Below are 27,030 nucleotides of genomic sequence, written 5' to 3' on the forward strand. Positions count from 1 at the left end.
AGACTCCATATTGTCGCCTCTGGTTGTCCATATTCTACTAAAATTATTCAGTAAATGTACCAAGTCGCTCACACCATTATTGTTCCTTAGACATGCCATATGAAATATTGCAGTTTGTGAGTTAATCATGAACAATGCAATTTTATTTTTATGGATTGCATCACTTCCAAAAGAATAAGTACTATATTAAACATACCATTGAAGCAAAATTTATTTCGATTCATCATTGTATATTTGAGTTTCTTTTTGACTTTGAAAACATTTCACCTCCATTCCTGCTGCACTTATTTTGATCTGTCTAACCTTCATTCTGTTAACAGTTCTCATTCACTCACTACCCTTTCGTGTTATTGATGTAGTGGTTTAAAACTTACATAATCATGTCCCTTTGTTTGTGCTGCTGTTGCTTTACTCTATGATGCAGGCTTCATGTAGGGGAAAATAATTATGAGTTGCTCCAGGAAGCATGATTTGTTTTTCTTTTTTATAGTTGACTATTTGCTCTATATTTTAGGATATCTTGGAAAAAATCCAAGTTCTTTCTCCTCGAGCTCTGGTAATTGATTCTATTCAAACTGTATATTTGAGAGGCGTGCCTGGAAGTGCAGGAAGTGTTACACAGGTTTGTTTTGCAATTATCTTCCAATTTCTTCAGTCTATGTTCATGCATTTGAATTAGATTATATTAGCTATCAAATTGTTAATCTTGCAATCTAGTTATGCTGTTTGAAGAGACTTTTTATGCAATAACAAAGTTTGTTTGGCCCTTGTGTGGGTGGTTCGATTATTCAATCAAGCATTCTAGTTGATTGGAGAGTGTTCTTGCATATTTATCGGATTGGATTCATTTCATTACAATAGCCTTTTCATGCTCTACAGAGATCTAGTATTCCCTATTTGACTATCAGCAATTTTTAATAGCGGTCCTTCATTGACTACCTTAAACATGCTCCTAATAATTGAGCTGCTTCTTTGTTTTCCTTTAAGATGGTCCGTGCTTGTTTCTATGTGGCATGTACCTGCCTTTTGGCAATATTTAACCACCCTAAGATACAATGCTTAATTGTTTTCATGTTTCATCGCATGTGCATCGTATGCCCTAACTGTGTTCATTTTCTACTACATTTTTGCATCAAATTTCTATTTCTTTTGATTTTTAATTTCACAGTTACTGTTTGTGTATATTAAATCTAATTTTGACAAATTTGATTTGTTGCAGGTGAAGGAAAGCACTTCAGCATTGCTACGTTTTGCCAAACAAACAAATGTGCCTGTATTTTTGGTGTGTTCTTGTTCCATTTGATTCATTAATGATGGCACCACTTGTAGCTTTGATCTCTCTCTCATATCGATAGTACCACCTGCATCTCTCTCTTCATTCTCTTTTCTTCCAAAGTATCTTGTCATAAGGGCTTATAAGATCTTAAAAACAAAGTGCACATGCACATGCACAAGTCCAACTAAGGGACAATCGAAGAGCACAAAGGCACTAAGTGCATTCAAGACATCAAAGAACTAAAGAGAGGAACACAAAAATATAAAAATATTCATATCTTATTGAGCATGAATGAATAAGAGAAGCATTATCCTACAAAGAGGAGAAGGGCACTGGATATAGAGCCGAGAAGGGCATTTAAGCGATGCATTCATAGGCAGTCACTGTTCCAACAGTCATTATAGACATCCTACACTATACACTAAAGATACAAAATAAAATAAAGAACAAAAATACAATACTGTCCCTAGTGGACAATCACTATTTACATAAAAATAACAAGACCAAAATACCCCTAGAGAGCATTACCTATTACATAACATGCAATATATATATATATATATATATATATATATATATATATATATATATATATATATATATATATATATATATATATTAACACCCCTCCCGCTCAAAATTACGATGTGATAACCAAAAGTTTGAATCTATAAGTCCTCGAAGGTCTTAATTAAATACAAGTCTTCGAAAGCCTTCATTAAATACAAGTCTTCAAAATATCTTCATTGGTAGTCTCCATCTTTATGATGCATAATGTCTTTATTGGTGATCGTCCCCAAACGCCTTCATCGGCTATCTCCATCTTTATGATATGATGCATCAAAGATATTCCTTTCTCATTCCATCACATCTTTAAGAACCTGCAGGGAGAACAATTCCAACTACACAAAGAAAAATATCCTAACCCAATAGTTTTAAAACAAATATATTTTTGAACAAGAGAAACATTAGATGATCATTAAGAAAGATAAGAGGAGCATACCTCAAGGATACATTTTTATAAAATTAAATCATAAACCCAAAATCAACATATTTTTCAAGAAAACATAAATATTGGTCACAACAGAATTTGATTACTAAAGGAAATATAAATTATCAAGAAGAGACAAACAATTATACATAAATAATATCCCAAAAGCATTTCAAATAAAATAACAAATCATCAACAACAACATGCATATATAAAATATAGCAATTCAAAAAAGTCCTCAAGATAAGAGGAGATAACTAAATTCATGTATACAAATTTGTGAACAAGATAATCAATAAGAAACACACACACACACATACATATATATATATATATCCAACATGCAATTAAAGCATATTTAATGAACATAATAATGAAGGAGAACAATCTCACAAATCATGTAATGAAATATGCGAAATTAGAAAACGAGGGCCTTTAAGGACTTATAAGATCATAAACATAAAGTGCACATGCACATACACAAGTCCAACCAAGGGACAATACAAGAGCACAAATGTAAGACTCGTGGTTTAAAAAAAAAGGTTTTGGATCTGGGTGTCAGAACCCCACCCCACAGTGGGGTTTTCTTTTTAAAACACCCGAAGCCCCCAACTTTTCCCTGCCCACCTGACACCCCACTCCGGAGCCCCCTTGCCTCTGAGCTCCCCCGACGGCTCCCACCTCTCTCCCTTTTCTTTCTCCCTCGTCTTCTTCTTCCTATTGCCAGCACACCCGACTCGACGCTGTCTCCGCTCCCCCCCCCCCCCCCCCCCCCCCTAAGTACGATCTCTCCTCCCTCTTCCTCCTTTGTTTGTTGTCGACAGATTGGACATCGCTCAGGAGGGAGGGTGCCAATCACCCTCTCTTTCTCCTTTGTCTGTTGCCGGCAGACTGGACATCACCGGGAGGGAGGGTGCCGACCACCCTCTGCTCCCTCTTCTTTATCTCTATCTGTCGTTAACAGATCGGACCTCGTCGAAACGGAGGGTGTCGAGCACCCTCTCCCTTTTTCTTCCGTCTATCGCCGGCAGACCGGGGCTCGCCAGGAGGAGGGGTGCCGAGCATCCCTCTTCGCTTTTCTTCCCCTGCTGACATTTTTTTGGCTTTCTTGAACCCGAGCTGGGCTCACGTTTCGCCGCTCTGTCGCGCCACTAGTGGCGGGCAGGGGCCTTCGGCCCTCAGCAGGGTAGTCGCGGCAGCCACCGCCTCCAGCAATCTGACATTTTCCCTTTCTTTTTGGTGACAAAAGTAGCATCCTGTTGCAGCTGTCCCTTGGGCCAGCCTATTGAGCTGAGCTCGGTTTGAACCAATCCCAACTCGGTTCTCTTAGTAGGAGGATCGAGCCTAGGCTCGGTCCTGTCTTATTTGGGGGCCAGACCCGGCTCAACTGTTTCCCCCATCCTTTTTGCTGCGCTCGAGCAACAACAACTTCTAGTGCTGCTGCTGTCTCGAGTCTGGTCGAGCCATGCCGAGGTCGGCTATCACTTAGCGCAGCTCGAGTCTGCCCTGTAACTCAAGCAGACTCGTGTGCGCCGAGTTTGACTCGACTTTCCCTTGTCAGCCGGTCTGCCTTGCCTGCCTGGCCAGGTGCCGCCAAGCTGAGTTCGGTTAGCATCGAGCGTGGCTCAACCCAGTCTATTCGAACTTGCTTCAAGTTTGATCGCTGCAATGTGATCGTCACCACTTTCGTTAAAAAATCTAAGAACTTAACACAGTGTAATCAATTGTAGCATACCACTTCGGCACAACGGATGAGACACGTTTACCGAGTCACAAGCCTTTAAGAACCTATGCTCGAAATCGTCCGTGAGTCAGACCATCTCTGAGGTAGGGGAAAGTTGCATACGAGAACAAATGATAGAATACTTCTAACTTATACGTATTATATTATATATATATATATATATATATATATATATATATATATATATATATATATATATATGCTTTTAACTCAAGGATGCAATTTTGCATATTCTTGTTCATTTAAATTATGTCATTTACTTTACCGCCGCGCTATAATGTGCACAGGCTCTTGCTTATGTAATTTATTTAGCCGATGTACGGTTTCGTATATCGTGCATCGCTTACGCAATTTATTTGGCCAATGTATGGTTCCGTACATCGTGCATCGCTTATGCAATTTATTGAGCCGATGTACGGTTTCATACATCGCTTACACAATTTATTTAGCTCAATGTGTGGTTTCGCACATCGAGCCTTTCTTTATGTCATTTACTTCGCCGCCGCACTGTAATGTGCACAAACTTATGCTTTAATATATATGTATTATATATACATATATAACTTTATAAAGTATGCAATTTTGTGTACTTCTGTCTATTTTATATTATGCTTGCATGTTTTTAAAGACAGATTTGCGCATCCTCGCCAAGTCTTTACTTTTAAAAAAGATTTCACGTGAGAAATTTTAAGCTTGTATTATTTGTTGTCTCGAACACCAAAAACAAGTATTTGGCACTTGTGTATTCGCAACTGAGTTTTTTCCTCAAACCTGCGTAACAGAAAGGCTTCGTCTACGTAGCCCTAGGTGGTACGTACGTCTGATCGTTCTCTTTGGTATCCGAAATGACTTGGATATTCTCCGTCCTAAAGCACAAGACTTTGAAATTTTTAAATAAATGTTAAGGTTTTTTTTATGAAAAACCGATATCTTCTCATCGTAGTGGTGCTATCAGACATGTACGACATGTTGGTAGTACGATGATTGGACTGGAGGTTTATGGTAACTTCATAGTGTGAAAATGCACAATGATTGAAAGAAAATCACATAAATGGTGATGATTGTTAAAATATGATGATCTCCACGTTCACCTGTGCAAGAAAGAAGAAGCACGATATAGGATGAAGGGGCTGCAGAAAAAAAAATATAAAAAAGGGTTCAGTGTGTTTCATTGTATTAGGTTATAAGTATTTAACTAATACACAATTTTACAACAACAACAAACAACAACAACAACAACTACGCCTTCATCCCAAAACAATTGGGGTCAGCGATATGAACCAAAAAAGAAATTCATTTTGGGTCTTCCACATGAATCCTTTTCCTCCAATCATTTCTATCCAACGCCATGTCCTCGGTGAGGTTCAAAGCATTCATATCCTTTCCTATCATCTCCATCCAAGTCTTCCTAGGCCTACCCCGACCTCTTTTAACTAATATATTTTCCCATTTCTCCAACCTTCTAACTGGAGCATCATTAGGCCTTCGCCGAATATGTCCAAACCACCGTAAACGATTCTCTCGCATCTTATTTTCAATGGGTGCAACACCTACCTTCTTACGTATCTCTTCGTTCCGAGTCTTATCTTTTATTGTATTTCCACACATCCATCTAAGCATCCGCATCTCAGCTACACTCATTTTTTGAATATGATGTCTCTTGGCAGCCCAACATTCCGTACCATATAGTAAAGCGGGTCTAATAGTCGTCCTATAAAACTTTCCCTTCAACCGCAATGGCATTCTACGATCGCACAGCACTCCAGTAGCACTTTTCCATTTCATCCACCCAACCTTTATCCTATGATTTACATCTCCATCAATTTCTCCATACTTTTGAATGATGGATCCCAAATATTTGAAATAATCATTCACCGGTATATCTTGCTCACCAAGCTTCACTACACTCCCATCACTACTTCGTTGCTTACTAAACCGACATTCCATATATTCAGTCTTACTCTTACTCAACTTAAAACCTCTAGCTTCCAATGTCTGTCTCCATAATTCTAACTTAGCATTAACCCCAGCTTTAGACTCATCAATCAAAACAATATCATCAGCAAACAACATACACCACGGTACATTTTCTTGAATTGATCTCGTAAGCTCATCCATCACTATCGCAAATAGGAAAGGGCTTAAAGCAGATCCTTGATGTAACCCAACCGTTATCGGAAAATTGGTTGTCACCCCTCCACAAGTGCGAACATTGGTTACTACTCCTTCATACATATCTTTAATTATACTAATGTACTTGAGAGAAACACCTTTCTTCATCATTGTCCACCAGAGAACGTCCCTAGGTACTCTATCGTATGCCTTCTCTAAATCAATAAAAACCATATGCAAATCTTTGTTCCTCTCTCTATATCTTTCAATAAGTTGTCTAAGAAGATGTATAGCTTCCATAGTTGATCTTCCAGGCATAAAACCAAATTGATTCTCCGATATCATGACAACCTTCCTCAACCTAGACTCAATCACCCTCTCCCAAAGTTTCATAGTATGACTCATGAGTTTTATACCACGATAGTTACAATATTTTTATGTTTGGATCTTGATCCGATCCGGTACAAAAGTCAGGTCTGGTCCTTCGCAGACCCGACTTGGGTCCAAGATCCAATAACGACTTCTTTTCAGCCTCCCTCAAGTTGTGCATGGTCCTGGACATGAATAACTTGCCTTTCAGCATCCAGAATCTGTCCTTTGTTAGTCTTTTGGTGAAAATATCCTCAACTTGCTCTTCAGTTCGCACAAAAATAGGCTGACAAAATGCTCATTTATCTCAATATGCTTTGCTCGACTATGATAGATGAGATTAAAGGACATATTGATGGCATTTTGATTATCACACAACATAAGTAATCGAGAAATTGGTTCTCCCATCTCTGTTAGGAGATGTCTTATCCATGTAGCCCCAGCAGTAGCAACAACCATCGACCTGTATTCAGCCTCTGTTCTCGACCTAGAAACCGCCTTTTGCTTTCTACTACTCCAAGAGATCATGTTCGATCCAGTATAACCACAATAACCAGATACTGATCGTCGTTCATCTGGGTCACCCTCCCAATCGGCATCAACGTAAATAATGATTTCATGGCCACCTTGATTTGATTCACTTTTCCTGTACATCAGCTCATCACCAACTGTACTCTTTAGATACGGTAGTTTTCGCTTAATTGCCTCCATGTGCGGTATATGAGGTTCATGCATAAATTGGGATACCTGATTGACCGAATAGATTATGTCGGGTCTAGTAAAGGTCAGGTATTGCAGCATGCCAACTATGTTACAATACCTAGTGGGATCCCCATGTAAGTCCCCTTCTTTAGAACTCAGTTTCTGATGGATGATGCTTGGAGTTGCCAATGGCTTACAATCTTTCATGCCTGCCCTACTAAGAATATCCATCATGTATTTGTGTTGAGTAAGAGTAAGTGTATCACACGTCTTATCAACTTCCACCCCAAGAAAATACCGCAGATCTCCCAGATCTTTCATTTTAAATCTCTGATTTAATAACTTCTTTACTTCCTCAATATGATCTCTTCAGTTTCCTGTGATAATGATATCATCTATGTATATCAATAGAAGAGTGGTGACATCTCGTTTATTGTAGATGAATAATGAGTGATCTAGAAGAGATTGAGAGAAATCGTGCTTCTGTATTTTCAGCGAAAAACTCTCGAACCAGAACCGAAAAGCTTGTTTCAATCCATAGAGTGCTCTTTTCAACTTGCATACATATTGTTGAGAATAGGTGGTTTTAAGTAGAGTTATCTTTCATTAAGGTGCTTTTTGTAATTTAGTTCTTTATAATGGGGCTGTATTGTAATTAGGTCTTTAAGCCTCTCTCTATTTAACATAGAGAGAGGCCCTAATCGGAAAATGAGATCTGAGGTTTTCTTTGCAGCCGTCTATCTCTCTTCTCTCTCTTTCTCTCTTCTCTCTCTCTCTCTCTTCTCTCTCTCTCTTCTCTATTTCTAGGGTCCAGGCCATTGTCTACATGGTATCAGAGCTGTACCGACCGTGGGAGCGTGATCGAGCGTGATCGTGGGAGCGTGATCGCGGGAGCGTGATCGATCGTGGAGGCCATCAGATCGTGGAGGCCACCAGATTTGTCAACAGATCTAATGAGTAAAAAGAAAAATACCTAATCAGGTCAGCGATGAATTTTTTTTTTCTGGATCTGTTGACAGATCTGATCACGCAAGTGGTCGTGGATGCTTGCTGTGAGTTCGCAGCTTCTTGTTTTATCATTTCATGACTGCCTACTGTCTCGGTTTCGTGGCTACCTGTTGGGAGTTGATTGCTGTTGGGAGTCTGATTACTGTTGGTGATTTTACATATGGTTGGGGGCCTGTTTTGTGTATCTTGATATCGTGGTTGTGTGGAGTTTGATTGGTGCTGGTACTCTTTGCACTGAAAATGTTTTGTGTATCTTGATATCGTGGCTGTGTGGAGTTTGATTGGTGCTGGTACTTCCTGCTTATTTTTTTTTTCTCTCCAGCAATCCAACTCTTAGTGGTGTTGCTCGAGAAAAATTAATGACGTATTGTCAAACTGTATATGTCTGGGGAGCTGTCCCTGTTATGAAATTTTTTTTCTGCATATGCAGAAGTCGTGTTAGCTGTGAATCACGGAAGTGCTGAATTATCTGTCTGCTTGTGGGCTGCTGCTCACTACTGTAGTGGTTTTTTTTTTATTGTTGTTCGTAAGTGAACAACTGCTGGTTGGAATATCAGTTGGCGTGTGGGTGTAACACGCGGGTTTTTTTTTTGGATAGTGTGGAGACTGTCCAGTTTTTTTTACCTGCAGTATGGCTGAAACTTCGAAAGGTGATTCAAAATTGGAACATATGGGAGAATATAAGGCATTTGCCAATCCCTTTTCGTACGGCTCGTCTGTGAGGTTAAATGAAACCAACTATGCCAGGTGGTCCAGAACATTTATGATGTCGGTATCTGGACATCGTAGAAAACATATCTTGTTGGAAGATGGACCCACTGAAAAGGTGGGAAAATATGTTACTTGGGATGAAGATAATGACATAGTCATGTCATGGATTATGAATAGCGTCGAACCCCATATTGCAGATGGTTTAATTTATTATAATACCGCCAAACAGATGTGGGACAATCTTCGAGATACATACTCACAAGAAACTAATGTGAGTCGTATCCTACAAGTCGAACAGGAAATATACAATTTACAGCAGGGAGATCAAACCTTGGACCAGTACTATGCCTCCGTAAAAGCTGCTTTTGAAAGACTTAATGCTCACAGACCTCTCTGTTGTTCGAAACAAAAGGATCATCAAGAACAAACTATGGTTGCTAGGTTTCTTACAGGTTTATCTTCAGAATTTTCTGTTGCAAAAGTCCAAATGTTGACTGGGTCGGATGTGCCTACTCTTGCTGAGGCATATAACCGTCTAAGCAGACTTGCTATATTTCTTCCACATTCTCAGCCTGTGACTCAGTCTTCTGCCTTAGTTGTCTCATCTGGTTATGGACGTGGAAAATCTGGTTATGGACGTGGAAATCTTCAGAACATCAGAGGACGAGGTCGCGGCCGAGGTGTGGGAGGCAGAGGAAAGCTTCTATGTACATTCTGTGGAAAATCTGGACATTTAGAAGATCGTTGCTGGGATAAGCATGACCGACCAACCTCATCTTCATCAAAGTCATATGCTCCTAGAGCTAATACTACTTCTCTCGAGGCAACAAAGGCACAAGACAATATTTCTGCAAGTGACAGTAGTATAAGCCTCAGTCGTGCTGAATATGATGAGCTGATAGCTCTTCGTCCTTTGAGCTCTACCTCTCCTGTTGCTGGTGTTGCCTATTCAACCGGAAATCTTCTTCATCCGACTAACAGTAAGTGGATTATTGATTCTGGTGCATCCAGGCATTTGTGTGGAAATTCACTTGTTTTCTCTGATCTGAAGGATATTAAGGCTCAGCTTGGAGTCTCATTAGCCGATGGGAGTACCTCCCCGGTTGTTGGTCAGGGAAATATTTCTATATCCTCCTCATTACAGTTGAAAAATGCTCTTCATGCCCTAAAATTTCCTCAGAGTTTACTTTCTGTGAGTTGTCTTGTAAAAGAACAAAACTGTAGAGTAATATTTGATCCAATGGGTTGTCATTTTCAGGATTTGCTGACGGGGAAGAAGATTGGTGGAGGTTATGAAGAAAATGGAATCTACTACTTACATCATCCAATGGGTACTGTGCATGCAGCAATGGACCATTCATTTAGTCCTGTTCAGTGGCATCGTCGTCTTGGTCATCCTTCATTGTCAAAGCTTCGTTCGGTCTTTCCTCAGATTCCCTCCACCACATCATTTCAGTGTGAAGCATGTCAGCTGGGCAAGCATCATCGAAGTTCATTCCCTTCGAGTCAGAGTCAGTCTAGTAATAAAGTCTTTGAACTTCTTCATGCAGATGTATGGGGTCCTAGTAAGATCCCTACTAGGACTCAGTGTCGATACTATCTAGTTATTGTTGATGATTTCTCTAAGTTATCATGGGTGTTTTTAATAAAGGAACGATCTGATGTTCCAAATATTATCAAATCTTTAATTCTTGAAATAAAGACTCAGTTTGAATCCAGTGTCAAGATTGTTCGCACTGATAATGCTCTCGAGTTTAAATCAAAAAGTCTGTTACAATTTTACCATGATAGTGGCATCCAACCCCAAACTTTCTGTGCCTATTCATCTCAACAAAATGGGGTGGCTGAGCGAAAACATCGTCACCTACTTGATATTGCCAGGACCATTATGATCCAATCAAATGTTCCTGCGTTATACTGGGGAGATGCAATTACAACTGCTTGCTATCTGATCAACCGCATGCCTTCCTCTTCTGTGGGTGATCAAATTCCAATTCATATCCTAAAACCAAATACCCCTCTTTTCTCCCTCTCGCCCAAAGTGTTTGGATGTGTTTGCTTTGTACACAAACTTGGCCCTGACCGTGATAAATTAGCTGCTCAAGCTACAAAGTGCATATTTATAGGTTATCCCAAAAATCAAAAGGGATATCGATGTTATGATCCTACTTCTCGCCGAGAGTATGTCAGTGCGGATGTGTCTTTCTTGGAATCCACTCCATATTACTCTAATACTGGTTCCCCGCTGCAGGTTGATCCAGCTGAGTCTTGCCCATTACCTATACCCCCTTTTCCCTTGGAATCCGTGCCCTCATTCCCGAACCACACTTCATCCTTTTCCAGATTTCATAATCCTCCATTGGTATATGTGCGTAGAGATCCACCTCCTCAAGTGCCTCCCTCTTCTTCCCCTGAGGTAAGTTCTACTGACAATAATGATCTTCATGATGATGATAACAGGCCGATTGCTCTACGAAAGGGGACACGACAATGTACTTTATATCCCATGTCTCGTTTTGTCTCTGAAGCCAGAATTGGAAATCAGATGAAAAATTTTATTTCAGCTTTATCTGCTGAAGTTATTCCTCGGAACTATCAGCAGGCCGAGATTCATACTCACTGGAAGAGGGCTATGCAAGAAGAAATGGATGCCTTAATATCTCAGCATACTTGGGACCTAGTTGATTCCCCTGCAGATGCTGACATTGTTGGATGCAAATGGGTATATACGATAAAGTACAAATCTGATGGTTCCATTGAACGGTACAAGGCCAGATTAGTAGCCAAAGGGTATACTCAGACATATGGTATTGATTTCTTTGAAACTTTTTCTCCTGTTGCACGAATGGGTACCATTCGTCTTGTTCTCTCAGTAGCTGTGCAACATGGTTGGAGCCTGTCTCAATTAGATGTGAAAAATGCATTTCTATATGGGGACCTATCTGAAACTGTTTACATGCAACAACCTCCAGGATTCGAGGTTGAGGGGGAGTGTCGGAAGGTGTGTAGATTGAAAAAGGCAATTTATGGCTTGAAACAAAGTCCTCGTGCATGGTTTCAGAAGTTGTTTGAAGTAATGTCAGGTTTTGGCTTTAATAGGTCAGCAACAGATCATACACTATTCATAAAGAAAACTAGCTCTGGCATAGTTGTTATGGTGGTATATGTGGATGACATCATTCTTACAGGTGATGATGTGAAAGCTATTGAAGCCACAAAGGCTCATCTTCACAAACACTTTGTTACAAAAGACCTTGGTTCACTCAGGTATTTTCTGGGTAAAGAAGTTGCCAGGAGCCGTGAAGGGATGGTTTTGTCTCAACGAAAGTATGTTCTTGACTTATTAAAGGAAACAAGAATGTTGGGAGCTAAACCAGCAAATATTCCCATGGACCATAAAGTTCAGTTGTTTGAAGAAGGGTCAAAACTGGTTGATAACAAAAGCTATCGCTCCCTAGTTGGGAAACTACTGTATGTAACTGTGACCAGGCCAGATATTGCTTTAGCAGTGAGTAAAGTCAGTCAGTTTATGGACAAACCTACTGTGGTACACTGGAATGCAGCTATTATGATTCTCAGATATCTAAAATCTTCTCCTGGAAAGGGGTTATTGTTCAAGAAAGGTGGACCTCTGGATATAGTGGCCTATTCTGATGCTGACTATGCAGGATCTGTAGTAGATAGAAAATCTACCTTAGGATTTTGTGTGTTCCTGGGAGACAACTTAATCTCTTGGAGAAGTAAGAAGCAAAATGTGGTTTCGAGGTCTAGTGCAGAATCAGAATATCGGGCTATGGCCCAAACAACTGCTGAATTGATGTGGGTTCGTACTGTGCTTCTTGATCTCCAGGTGAAGGTTTCTTCTCCCATGACCATGATGTGCGATAACAAAGCTGCAACATATATAGCGAACAATCCTGTATTTCATGAGAGAACAAAGCACATTGAGGTTGATTGCCACTATGTAAGGGATATGGTTCAAGCGGGTCATATCACTACCCAATATCTAAAGTCGGAAGACCAAGTTGCAGATATGTTCACAAAACCTCTTGCCAGACCAAATTTTTCAAAATGTTGTGACAAGCTGAGCATGATCGATATCTATGCTCCAGCTTGAGGGGGAGTGTTGAGAATAGGTGGTTTTAAGTAGAGTTATCTTTCATTAAGGTGCTTTTTGTAATTTAGTTCTTTATAGTGGGGCTGTATTGTAATTAGGTCTTTAAGCCTCTCTCTATTTAACATAGAGAGAGGCCCTAATCGGAAAATGAGATCTGAGGTTTTCTTTGCAGCCGTCTCTCTCTCTTCTCTCTCTTTCTCTCTTCTCTCTCTCTCTCTCTCTTCTCTATTTCTAGGGTCCAGGCCATCGTCTACACATATTGATTGACATCTTGTTCCACATACCCAGTGGGTTGTTCCATATAAACTTTCTCTTTTAGGTCCCCATGCAAAAAGACATTTTTTATATCTAGTGGGCTCAATGTCCATCCATGTTCAATGGCTAGACTCAACACAATACGAATGGTCCCCATCTTAACAACATGGCTGAAAGTTTCATCAAAGTCCTGTCCTTGTTCTTGTGTGAACCCTTTGGCTGCAAGTCTAGCTTTATACCTTTCAAGCTCCCATCTGGTTTATATTTTATCTTGTACACCAACTTTGACCCAACCACATTTCTATTTATGGTCTAGGCACAACTTTCCATGTACCACATTCATGTAAGACTTTCATTTCTTCATTCATCGCTTTAATCCATTTTCTAGAACTTGCAGCTTGATAAAATGTGAGAGCCTCGTCCTCTTTATTTATGGACGTTAGGAACAATTGAAAAACCAAGGAAATTTTTTTATAGCTTACCCACCTGTCAAGCGGATGTCGGGTCCGAGTGGATCTTCTGATGTCCAACATCTGTGGAGCAGAAGTAGAAGGACCAATATCTGTGCAAGGGATGGATGATGGCTCTTTCTCTCGCCGAGTGTAGACAACACCCTTATACCTTACTAGCTTCAAGTTTTGTGTGGTAACCTCTTCTGGTTGGGATGCATCTGCTGATTCTTCACATCTCTTTTTGACTGCAACCTGTAGGACAGTCATCCCTAGTGTTGGAGAAGAGTTCTGAATTTTACCATGGATAGTACACCTCAACACTGGGACTTAGATTAGCAACATGAAGACTTGGATTAGCAGGCTGATTGTCAAAATTCATCTCGTCAAAAAAACATTTCTCGATATTTTGATTTGATTGCTCAATGGATCATAGTACCTATACCTCTTGTAGTCTTCAGCATATCCCACAAACCTGCACTTTAAGGCTTTGTCCTGAAACTTATGTCTCAATGAGCAGTCAATGTGAACATAGCAAACAAATCCAAACACACGTAATTCATGATAGTCGGGGTGTATGCCAAATAGAGAGAAAAGTGGTGACCAATTTTCTAAAATGGTCATGAGCAGTCGATTTATCACATGGACTATGGAGTGAAAAGCTTCTGTCCATAGGGTGATAGGGAGATTACTCCCGTGCATCATGCTCATTGCACTCTCGACAATATGTCGATGCTTCCTCTCAGTAATCCCATTTTGTTGAGGTGTACTTGGGCAAAACACTCTTCTCTTTATCCCATTATGTTGAAGGAAACTAACAAAATCACTAGAAGAAAATTCACTTCCTCCATCACATTGGAAATTGAGAATGTTTGTAGAGAAATGATTTCTAACAAAGGAATGAAATTTTTGAAACAATCCAAAAACTTCTGATTTGTGTTTCATGAAAAATTTTCAAATATAGCGTGAATAACTATAAATGAAAATAAGGTAATATTTACTATCAGAAACAAAAACAATTGGGGCAGGACCCCAGACATCAGAACATATGACTTCAAAGGGCCCTGAAGCTCTCTTATTAATTGAATTGAAAGGCAAAACACAACTCTTACATAAATTACAACTAGGACACTTTATATCACTTGCTTCTGAACTTAGACTGGAATTAGTAATGAAGTTATTCAAGACAAGTTTTTCAATAAAATGACGACCACAATGACCCAAACGACTATGCCAAAAGGTTGACTTATTACATTCAGAAATGACAAACATATATTCGGAAGAAACCAATGATGGATGCTGATGAGGCTTCAAGGATGAACAAGCAGAATGAACAGAGAAGGAGGGATCTTTTTGGAAGATGTACATGTTGTCTCGTCTCTTTCCCTCAGCGAATGTCTCCCTCGTGCGAAGATCCTTGACATAAACAGAAGAGGGAGTAAATTGAATTGAGGCATTAACATCATCAACAAGTTTTGATACAGAAACGATGTTCTTCTGAATATTAGGAGCATGAATAACATTTGAAAGATTAAGAGGAGACTTGAACATGGGTATAATGGCATTTTCAATATGTGAGATGGAGTGATGAGAACCATCTCTTGTGACTATTTTATTTTTACCAACATAAGGAGTAAGATTCAAGAGCTTACCCGCATCACCCGAGACGTGGGTCGTTGCCTTTATCATTTTGTTTCATATTCAAGCTTGCCAAAGCTGCCAATAACAACTCCTTTACTTCTTCATCTCTCTGTTTGTGGGTTTTTTCTCTTATTTTGAGGGTTGAACCAACAATTTGCTTTAATATGCCCTTTTTTATTGCATAGAAATACAGTAGGAATGAGCCTTTGTCCCTGTATATTGGGCGTTGAAAGTAGTCCACGACCCCCAAAAACATTTCTTCCTTGTCCTCCCCTTCCTCGAAAAGAATTTTCTCTTCTACCTCTACCATAAGTCAATCCTGTGGCCAGCACATCTTGAGTTCCTGAATGCACATGGGTGTCCTCAGAAAACCCTTTCAGGGTCATTTCATACTGCAGTAGCTTTGCATGAAGATCTTCAAATTTTGGAAGCTCTGGGCGACACAACAAGGACGTCGCCAGAACATGATAGTCCGACCCCAATCCACTCAAGGTCAGCTGCACCTTGTCTAGACATCCCACAATAGCCAGCTGATTTGTGATGCCTTTCATTTTATTCAAGTACTCCATAATAGACATCAAATATTTCTTCAACATTTGAAATTCTCGCTTGAGAAACACGATTCTCGCTTTAGAGATCTGCGAATATGTCTGAACCAGAGTTACCAGTCGAGGAAGCGAGAGCGGGAAGCGATACAGGAAGCGGGAGCGGGAAGCGACGCACTTTAAAAAATTTAGGAAGCGGGGAAGCGTGGGACCACTTAGAAGAAAATTTCGAATCGTCTCGGAAGCGACCTAGGAAGCGAACCGGAAGCGAGGGGGAAGCGAAAAAATGAAAAAATGGGGGAAGCGACCTAGGAAGCGAACCGGAAGCGAGGGGGAAGCGAAAAAATGAAAAAATGGGGGAAGCGAGGGGGAAGCACGCTTCCCAAAAAAGGGGATGCTTCCCCTCACGCTTCGGAAGCACGATGTTTCGCGCTTCCGAAGCGCGCTTCGGGGAAGTGCGCTTCCCCTTTTACTTAGGCGCTTTCGGTAACTCTAGTCTGAACTAGCTTGTCCCATAGCTCTTTGACTGAACAATCATCGGGAATGGCTACAAGAACTTCTTGCGAGAGTGTAAAGGTGATGTATGCCACTAATGCTTGATCTCTTTTCACCTAAGCAACATAATTTGAATTTTTGAGAAGAATAATAGATTGCGCCCTTTTATCGTCCTTCTTTTCCTGCGAAGTGAACTTTGGAGGGGGTGAGATTGATCCATCCAGATGACCAGAGAGATCCTGGCTCCTTATAAAAGGGACAATCTGTCTTTTCCAGGTCAAGAAGTTGGAATTATTCAGCTTTTCAGAGACCAATTGACTAAGAAAATTAGAGGAAATGCCTGACTGTGGAAAAGATGAGTCCATTTGAAAGGATTGTGGAAAAGGAAAGAATAAATAAATTTTCTGGACCAAATTTTAACTCACAAGGAAATCAGTCACTCGAATATTCTGTCCTTTTTTTTGATAGTATGACAGATATATTATATTTGGGTATGATCAGAAAAAAAAACTGAATATCAACGTAGAATTAGTTCCAGATTAAGTAAAAACGTGAAACATGAATATCAATACTTCAAGATAAAAATATATTGCAGACTAAAATAGCTCAAATATTAATTTCAGAGAGTAGAATATTCATATCGACAGTAGAAGACTGAATATCAACATAAAATTGGTTCCAGATTAAGTAAAAACATGAAACAAGAATTTGAATATTTCAAGATAAAGGATTATGCAGACTGAAATAACACAAATGTTAATTTCAGCGAGTAGAATATTCAGATCGACAGTAGAGAACTGATCGACGTCTCTTCACATCTAGAAACCCAAAACAAGAAAAAGAGTTTAGATAGAAGACAACCTTTTTAGAATTGATTAACCGATTTTAAACTTTTAGAGATAAGAGAATCAAATCTGAAGAAGAGAAGAGAAGAGAAGAGAAGAGAAGGAGGAGATGTTGACGCCCTTACCATAACTGAAAACAAAAAAGGAAGGAGGAAGAAGACGCAAAAATCGGGGTCGAAGTAGGGATATTTTCTTGACTTGAAAACTCAGATCATCTCCTTGGACATTCCTTCTGGAAAACAATCCTAGACCCAACTTTAACACTGCTCTGATACCATGTTAAAATATGATGATTTCCACGTTCACCTGTGCAAGAAAGAAGAAGCACGATATAGGAAGAAGGGACTGCAAAAAAAAAAAAAAACACGTCAAAAAGGGTTCAACATGTTTCATTGTATTAGGTTATAAGTATTTTTAACTAATACACAATTTTAGGGTATAAAAATACCTTCTAATAAGAAACAAAATTACAACATTTTTATGTTTGGATCTTGATCCGATCTGGAACAGAAGTTGGGTCTGGTCATGCGCAAACCCAAATTGGGTCTAAGACCCAATAACGACTTCTTTTCAATGATCCCCTTCACAAGCAAGATGCTCATGTTGGTTTAAAGGACCAGTGCATGTGGAATGGGTCGTCAGTTAAAATAGAACCTGACATACCCATTCACCTCTTTGGTTCCGTCAAGAGAGAGGATGGGGTGGTACAAAAGCTTCGATGGACAAGTTGTTAACAACTACGCTCATCGAGTGACAATGACTCAGTGTCCCCGGTAATTGGAGTTAGGAGACTGGGCTACCAAAAATTATCCTAGGTGGTAGATCTCAATGACTTTTACAGAAGTTTGGATGCATACCCTTGAACAAGTGGCCTCTGGGGAATTCTCTCTCGGTCATTTGTCGTTCCTTTACTAGCGGACTCAGTTAGTTATTCGGGGTATTATAATATATAAAATAATAACCCCCGGACAGTCTCAATTGTTTCTACATTTTTCTTGTGCGTACCTTCAGGACAAGTAATTATCGAAACAAGATTATCATGCTCATTTTACTTATTTCGAACTGCACATCACGAAAGGAACAACACATATGTTAGTATTGTTCTTAATTTTGATATCTATGCACCTACCATATTTTTATAAGTCTGACCCGTTTTATAGAGTATGGGTGATGATTAGGTCAATACGACAAGCGATGACACGATGACGTAATGATATCAAGATCTTACTCTTTCTCTGATGTTTCGCTCTTTAGGACGTTTTGTAATTTGGTATAAATGTTTTTTTGAAATTTCACTTTTCATATTAACTTTAATTATTAAAACCTCGTTTTGAATCTATATGGTTTCATTGATTGTATGGAGATACAAATCTGTTGTGTAAAGGAAAGTTCGCTTGTAATGAGCCCAAGGTTGGTTGACTTGTTATTTCAAACACCATTTTCTGCTGAACTGCCATTTTAAACTCTGAAAAATGATTGATTACAAAACTTTCAAAATTTTCCTAAAAAGTTACAAGTTCGGGATTTTGGAGTGTTACAGCAACGACACTACACAAGTACTAAGTGCATTCAAAACATTAAAGAACCAAAGAGTGGAATACAAAAATATAAAAAATATTCATCTTATTGAGCATGAATGCTTAAGAGAGGCATTATCTTACAAAGAAGAGAAAGACACTATATATAGAGCCAAGTTGGGCATTTAAGAGAGGCATTCAATCCCATAGGCATCACTGTTCCATCAGTCATATAGACCCCCTACACTATACAATAAAGAGAAAAATAACATAAAGAACAAAAATGCAATACTGTCCTTAGTCGACAGTCATTATTTACATGAAAATAACAAGTTCAAAATGCCCCTAGAGAGCATTACCTATTACATAACATACAATATATATGATTTTATATATATCTCTATATATATATTAACAATAATCATTCCGGTTTTGGATCTTGTTAAATCTAATGAATTCCAAAAGTGTGTCCATATTTCATATTCTACAAAGTACTTCGGGCATTTTATGAGCTCTATTAATAGCCTGTTTGTTGAATTGCTTTTATGTATTTTGTGTGAATTTGTTAACATGTTTTACTACTGCATTTTGATATATAAGTCCAAAGCACTATATAACTGTTGGAAATTAATTTCAGGGTATTCATTTTTTCAGATTGGGCATGTAACAAAAACTGGAGATATTGCAGGGCCACGTGTATTGGAGCACATTGTTGATGCTGTTTTATATATGGAAGTTGGTATCACTGTTCATTAGCTTATGTTCACTCTCTTAATGAACAAAAGTAGTCCTATATTTGTTCATAATCTTGAGGTTATGAGAGGCTATAGTGTTCTACTGGTGTTACAATGAAAGGTCAAACAATTTGCAAAGCATCAATGGAAGGCCAAATAATAATTTAACTGATCATTGCACAATATTCTTAATTACTGTTCTTTTGCATGAGGATATCTTTTTCATTCTCCCTTTTATTCCTTGATGTTCTCATAATTGGGTCTCGGATTTTGCTCTAAAATAGATAAATTGTTGTTTGGAATTTTTCAACTGCACATTATCACCTGATCTATTTTTAAGCATCAATCCTTTTTTGGCTCTAGGTTCTTGCTACCTGTATAATGTGTTGCTAAGTTCTTGTGTTCCTGGTACATTTTCCTTCATAAATCATTCTAATTTATTATTTGTATTAGGCATAAAACAATAAGATATCCCTGGAGGTCATATTGTTCCCTTTAAAGTAATGGAGTAGGATGTCATTGATGTGATTGATTGGGACTAGGGCTGGCAAGTCCAGCACAATAGCACAGTAATGAGCTCACTTGGGCTTGTTAAAAAATGCCGGTATTCATTCTATTGTATTAGGAATTTGGAAAGATAATTGCATGAAAGAATCCATGCTTGCACTGCTTTATTTTTTTGTATGATGTTTTCCATATTAACTGATATGAGATATAGAACATGAATGCTAAGGCAGTAAACAAGCTGAGACAAACCCAAGCCTAGGCTTTTCAAGCTCAGTCAGTTAACGTACACTCAGCTCATGCTTGTAGAGCCATATGCTGGAGGTTGTCTTGGCCAAGAAATACATCTTAATTAAGTTCTTTAGAAAGCTTTTCTAGTTGGCTTGTGAAGAGAGGGAAGTGGCAGGGCTAGAACCTGTGGCCTTTTTGACTTTCTGTTACAAGGTGTAGCAGTCTATTACAGACAACTAGTTTTTTTATTCCTTTTTTTATACTTTTTCACACAAAACTATATACATGCACTATTTTTTAATCTTAATGTACTAGCTGTAGCCAAACTTACCTGCGCACATATAGGTTCAAGCTTAGCTTCTTATCATGGTAGCTTGAGATTATGATCATCAAGCTCGAGCATGTTCTTCAGCTTGCAAGTGGCACAGTTCACTCTCCACTCCTAATTTGTATCCATATATGGTAACTCTCTACTGTTACAAATAACATAGAGGGTGCATGTTGGACATACATGGTCTTGAAGCAATCCTAGGTCCCACTGTTCTATGAAACTAAATCTACATACAAGAACAGATACAATATTGACCCTACTATGTGGGTATATGAATACATGACATCTTGGTGGTGAACTGTTTAATTATGGATATTTTTGTTACATTTGAGATCTTGTAGTGTTTTTTGTCTTGATAACTTGTTGAGAAAAGTGGAGACTTTAATTTTATCTTTGGTGTTTCACTTATTGGTGATTACTTTGTAGCATATGCATCCTTAAACGCATGCCCAAATTGTTTCGTGTTTTTTCTTGCAAAAATTTCCGTTTTTGTATGTCTTTAGGCTTCTCTCTCTCTTTTTGCTTTTCGTGCCATTACTTTGTTTTAATATATTAATGATGTTAGTTTTTTCCTTTTTTGGCCCAGGGGGAGAGATACATGACCCATCGCTTGCTACGGTCCGTAAAGAATCGTTTTGGATCCACTGATGAGGTATGACTAAGAAATTTCTTTCCACATGCAATTTTGCCACTATGGTGCACAAAGACTAACATCTTAACTGATTTTGAGGGATCCCCTGCAATAAACAGTTAAGAAAGAGGTGACAAAGAATTACAAGTGTCCCTTTCAATATTGCATTTTCAATGATTTTAAATGCCAGAATACATCTTTCAGTGATATTCTATGATTTTCCTTATGACAGCAATATATTGGAGGCTTGGTCAAGTAAATAAATTAGCAACAGTTCAATGAAGAACATGACATGCTACATGAAGACTGATGTTAAACCTATATCTGGTTCCAAACTTGACCTTGATTGACGTCGAACGCTTAATAGCCTTTGTGAGCCTTACATGCTCAGTTCTTTATTCCTCTGAGTTCAGAAGGACATGATACTTTAGTTGAGTGTTCCTATATCATTGGATTCTGGAGCCTGTAATTTCTCCAAGTTTATTATGATATTATTTTATTCTATGTATTGCTAAAATACCTTTTTCTTTTCTCCTTTTTGCCCTAGTAGCCTAAGTTGGATCTATTAATATTGTTCTTGAAGGCCCTACATCGTGCCAAATCTGCGAGAGGGAGAGAGACAGAGAGGAAGGAGAGGAATAGAAGAAGAAAAAGACAGGAGAAAGAGGGCTTAGGGTTCTTTCCTCCCTCACTTCATTCTAATATTAAGTTTTGACAAAAATGCCTTACACCTTATAGTCATTTTATGTATAGAGGCTAATGGGTCTTAGTCTAACCAGTCAACTAAGACCATGTGCAAAAATCGACTTCAGTTTACAACACTCCCCCTTAAGTTGGAATGAAAGATGTCTCTCATTCTCAACTTGCTTACAAGTTCATCATGTTTCATCTTCAGTGTAGCCTTTGTAATTACATCTGCTAATTGATCTTGATTGCGGACATTATCACCTTAAAGATTCCTTTCTCAATCTTTTCCCTAATAAAGTTACAATAGGTGTCAATATGCTTGGTGTGCTCATAAAGTACAAAATCATTGGCAGTATAAATGGCTGAGTTGTTGTCACAACTAGGGGTGTCAACGGGTTGGATTTGGTTATGATACAGGTGGAACCAAACCTAGACCTGATTTGAGATGATGGTACCGGGTCTGGACCCAGATCTAATCGGACCCACCATAAGAGAAACCATACCCAGACCGTAGAAGGATTTCATGAACCAGACCCCGTAAAATAATTTGTTTTATCTTTTTTACATTGAAAATTCGCGGATCTTAATCGGAACTTGGGTCGGGCCCTGGTCTGGTATGAAATTTCGCAAACCATACCCGTCTCCATATGTTAATCAGACCCTTCAAGTCTAACCCAGATTCTAATTAGACCTTGTTTATCACCAAACCTTGACCCTATAGGGTATGGTACGGGTCGGGTCCAGGTCAAACCCGACCCATTGACACCTCTAGTCACAACAAAGAGTCATAAGAAGAGTTGTTTCAATCCGCAACTCACGAAGCATAATCATGAGCCAAAGTCCTTCACATGCCCCATGGGCCATGGCTTTATACTCGGCCTCAACACTTTATCCGGACATATCTTTCTTTGTTCTTTTCCATGAGATTAGGTTTCCACCGGCAAAAACACAAAGACTGAAGGTTAATCTTCTATCATCAAGGGAGCCTGCCCAGTCTGCATCTTTGTAGATGTCTACATCAAAATGATTATGTCTGGTATATATAAGTCCTTTTCCTGGTTTCTTCTTTAGAATCTAGATACCTTAGCACTCTTGAGACAACCTGTACATGATCAATAGTTGGGGAGTGCTTGTACCTACTAACCACTGCCACTACATATGAAATATTTTGCCAAGTAACAATGAGGTGGATTAGTTTTCCTACCAACCTTTGGTACTTCCCATGTCTTTGAATGGTTCTCCGTCTTTTTGATGAAGTTTGTGATTTTGGTCCATAGGAGTATCCATGGGCTTGCAGTTTTCCTTGTTAGTCACTTTTAATAGTTCTAACACATTCTTTCTTTAATAGAGGAGAATACCCATTTTGATATGAGAACTTCTATCCCCAAGAAATGCTTCAATTTGCCCAAATCATTGATATCAAAGGTCTTCCTCAAGTGCATTTTCGACTTTGCAATTTTCCCTTCATCATCACCTGTAACAATTATATCATCTACATCCACAATGAGATCTTTGAGATGATAATCCTTTTTATAAAGTGTGTATGATCAAAGGTGCAACACCAATGTCCAAAGTCAATAATAACTCTACTAAACTTCTCAAACCATGCTCGAGGAGATTGTTTCAATCCATAAATTGCCTTTTTATGTTTGCAAACTACATTACCTTTTTCTAGAAACCCAAGGGTCAAAGACATATATACCTCATCATTCAGATCTCCACGTAAAAAGACATTTTTAACATCAAGCAGGTGTAGTGGCCTATTAATATATATGTATATATATACTTATATATAGAGTGAGTGGTAGTTGCTTTAGGCACACAACTACCTACGGGGATGCTCAACGTTTTTCTGGCTAAAAACATTGAAATAGTGTCAAAAATGCCAAAATTTAGCTTTAGCGGTGCTTTTTGAGCGTCACTAAATTTCTTTTTAAAAAAGGATGGGCACACTCTTTATAGCCTTTAGTGTCGATTTCAAGCGTCACTAATTCCTAACAAGTGGAAAAACTCGCTTTTCACCATTTTTTTTTTCATGTTTTTTCGTGCTAGCCGTCCATCACGCCCTACGATGGACAATTAGCGTGATTCCTTCGGTAGCTGCACACCTAAGGGTTGCACAACTACCACTTTTTCTTTATATATATTCATATATATATATATTCAGATATATATAGTTTTGTAACAGGTAATGTCCTTTAAGGGTGTGTTATATCATGTAATAGGACTGTTCATTAGGAACACATTTTTTTCTTTTTATTATTCTTATTATTTTGTCTTTTTCCCCTTTGAGCATGGGCTCTATGGTCTTTTGACCATAGAGTCATTGGGGGCTTCCCAACGGTCATAAATATAACAATTGGGAGCTCCCAACGACTCTATTTGGGAGCTTCCATGTGGTCTCTCTCTCTCTCTCTTGTATATGTATAAATAGGGGTGTTGTTCCCCTTCATTTTTCATTGCTTTTGCTTAAGCATTTCATCAATAAATTCTATATTTTTAATATTAAGTTCCTCTTGTTATAGCCTATGTCACATGGGAGCGGGTGCGGGTGCGACAGAGGTGCAACACAATTTCAAAAAATTCGGACACGGGGACTCGGCTATATATATTTATTAAAATATATATATATATATATTAAAATATATATATATATATTTGAAATATATATAATTATATATATAACAATAAATTAACACAAAGATTGTAAATTTTAAAGCAAAAATAAAAAAGTAATTCTTAACAACACAAACTTACCAAAATATAACACATAAAGAAGTTTGTGAGTGTGATAAACAACAAAACTTATCATAAATCTGCCTCATCATCTGAATTAGAGGGAAGAACATGATCGTGGTAGTCCATGTTGAGAGTATGCAAATTATGTTCTCCCTTCAAGTCAAAATCTTCTGGATTTACATGTCAATTCTTGGATGGTCCACAACTGCATCAAAAAATGACTATATTAGTATCTAACTTCAAACTTTGAATACAAATATTTAAATATGAAGTTTGAATACAAAGTAAAAAAAAATATCTATACTCTTCTTTGGTGCGACGAGATATTAATCATAGATTAGAGTGAACATAAACCAAATCCTTTGCTCTTTTACTAGTGAGTTTGTTTCTTTTAATGTTGTGAATTTGAGCATATGTACTCAAATTTCTTTCATAATAAGATGATGTAGCAGGTTGAGATAACAACTTCATTGCAAGACGTTGCAGATTTAGTGTCTCTGATCCATATGTTGCCCACCAATTAAGGGGGTCTTCTTCGTCCCTTGCCACGAGTGCTGCTAAAGAATCAAATCTCTCAGTAGAAAACTTGCCAAAGTCACTATTTACAACCTTAAACATGTGAGGATCATTAAAAAGTCTTCTCAAACATATCATTCTATTTCTTGATATCTCAAGATCTTCATTTGGACAAACACGACCAACACCTGCTGTCAACCATTTTTTTGTATAGTATTTTGGATTGAGAGAGTGTGCCATGCAACGCAAAAGTATTTTTCTTTTATCTTATCTTTTCACTAAAACTTAAAAACTTAAATGTACATGATTGTAAAATTCTAAATCATCAAGTGCAACATCTTTCTTCTCATGTTTAAAAATGACTTTTAATTTTTTCAAACATATTGTTCCACATTTCATAAATTCTTTGAAGCATGGGTACATCTCTGTCAACTTCTCTCAACATTTTCCAAATAGGCTCTGTAAATTCAATAAATTATATAATTTTAATCCACAAAAAATCATCACAGATGTATTTTTTGATAGCTTGAGCCTTGACATCGTCTTTAGTACCATAAAAATCTCAATCTTGATAAGCCACCATCATCATCAATGCATTCTTGAGTTGCTTAATTCTTTTCATCATATCAATGAGAGAATCCCAACGAGTTTCAGCAACTTTCAGTAACTTGAGATCAGAATGCCTATTAAATATTGAAAGGATATGATGATGGTTTACAACAAAATTTCTAATATTTCGAACATCATGCCCTATTTCCTCAATCCATAAACACATTTCACGTGCATGTGCATTATCTTTTGATTGATTGCATATACTCTTAAGGGCCAAATTTAAACAGTGTGCTGCACGAGTCCAAAAAATATGTGAATATGTATCTTCACTTGCCAAATTCATTTCTGCATGATTGCAAACTGGAGTATTGTCAGTAATAATTTGCAGCACACTTTCTTCACCCACTTTTTTTATCACTTCGACAAATAATCTCTTTAAATATTCAGCATCTTTATACTCCCCAGATGCGTCAACAGTCTTAAAAAAGATTGGCCCATTAAGTGAATAAGCAATGAAGTTTATCAATGGTCGCCTTTGTATATCAGTCCACCCATTAGAAACTATAGAAACTCTATGTCGTTTTATTGCAAATTTTTGGGTCTCTAACAAGTCTTCAATTCTATTTTTTTCCTCTGCAAGAATGACTGTTCTTAGTTTTTTCTGAACTAAGAGGCACATAACCACTCAAATTGCAATTAGCCAAAGATGTAATCATATCTTTCCAATATGGACTTCTAGCTACATTAAATGGAATTGAGCTTGAGTAAAATAATCGACCAATCTTTTTATCAATTTCTGTTCTTGCCATGTTTTTGAATGACACTTGTATTTTTTTATTGCTTTCCATATTTCTTTCCTTCAAAAGCTCTTCTTGTACATCACTAGTAATAGAAAAAGGCAGATTAATCAAATCGCTTCTCATCTCTACAATTTTCTTCTTTCCAGCTTTCTCTTGTTATTTTTTTTACTGTTTTAGCAAGTCTTTGTCAACCCCAGAACATGCCCTAATTCCTTGACCACGAATATGCAAAAGATGTGCTTTCATACGCGTATAAGAACCCGTGAAAACAGTCTTACATAGATTACAATGAAACTGCACGTTACCACTACCACCAATAACTTTTATCCCTTTTGTCACAAGCCTCCAAAGTGGTTGAGAAACTTCTAATTCAGGCTTAGAACTTAAACCAACTATATTGACACTGCCGCTAGAACTCGCCATTATATCTGAAAAGTGAAAACTGAAAAGAAAATAAAGTTAATAAACACATCAAAATAATAGTAATAGGAGCTCCATGTTCGTTCCCTCTATGCAAACCAGGTTCAA

The 27,030-nt window shown here is 38.1% G+C and overlaps 1 protein-coding gene across 2 annotated transcripts in view; it reads left to right on the forward strand.

Annotated features, from left to right (window-relative positions):
* LOC149814982 (DNA repair protein RadA-like protein) overlaps nt 1–27,030 on the forward strand; it is a 142,837-nt gene that overhangs the window by 11,797 nt on the left and 104,010 nt on the right. For both annotated transcript variants that reach the window (XM_089989726.1, XM_089989727.1), the window contains exons 6-9: nt 515–622; nt 1,220–1,282; nt 19,432–19,512; nt 21,164–21,229. In XM_089989726.1, the coding sequence (XP_089845852.1) occupies nt 515–622; nt 1,220–1,282; nt 19,432–19,512; nt 21,164–21,229 (318 nt within the window). The remainder of the gene's footprint in view (nt 1–514; nt 623–1,219; nt 1,283–19,431; nt 19,513–21,163; nt 21,230–27,030) is intronic.

Source organism: Nuphar pumila, chromosome 15, assembly GCF_984573655.1.
Source record: "Nuphar pumila chromosome 15, dmNupPumi1.hap1.1, whole genome shotgun sequence".
NCBI lineage: Eukaryota > Viridiplantae > Streptophyta > Magnoliopsida > Nymphaeales > Nymphaeaceae > Nuphar > Nuphar pumila.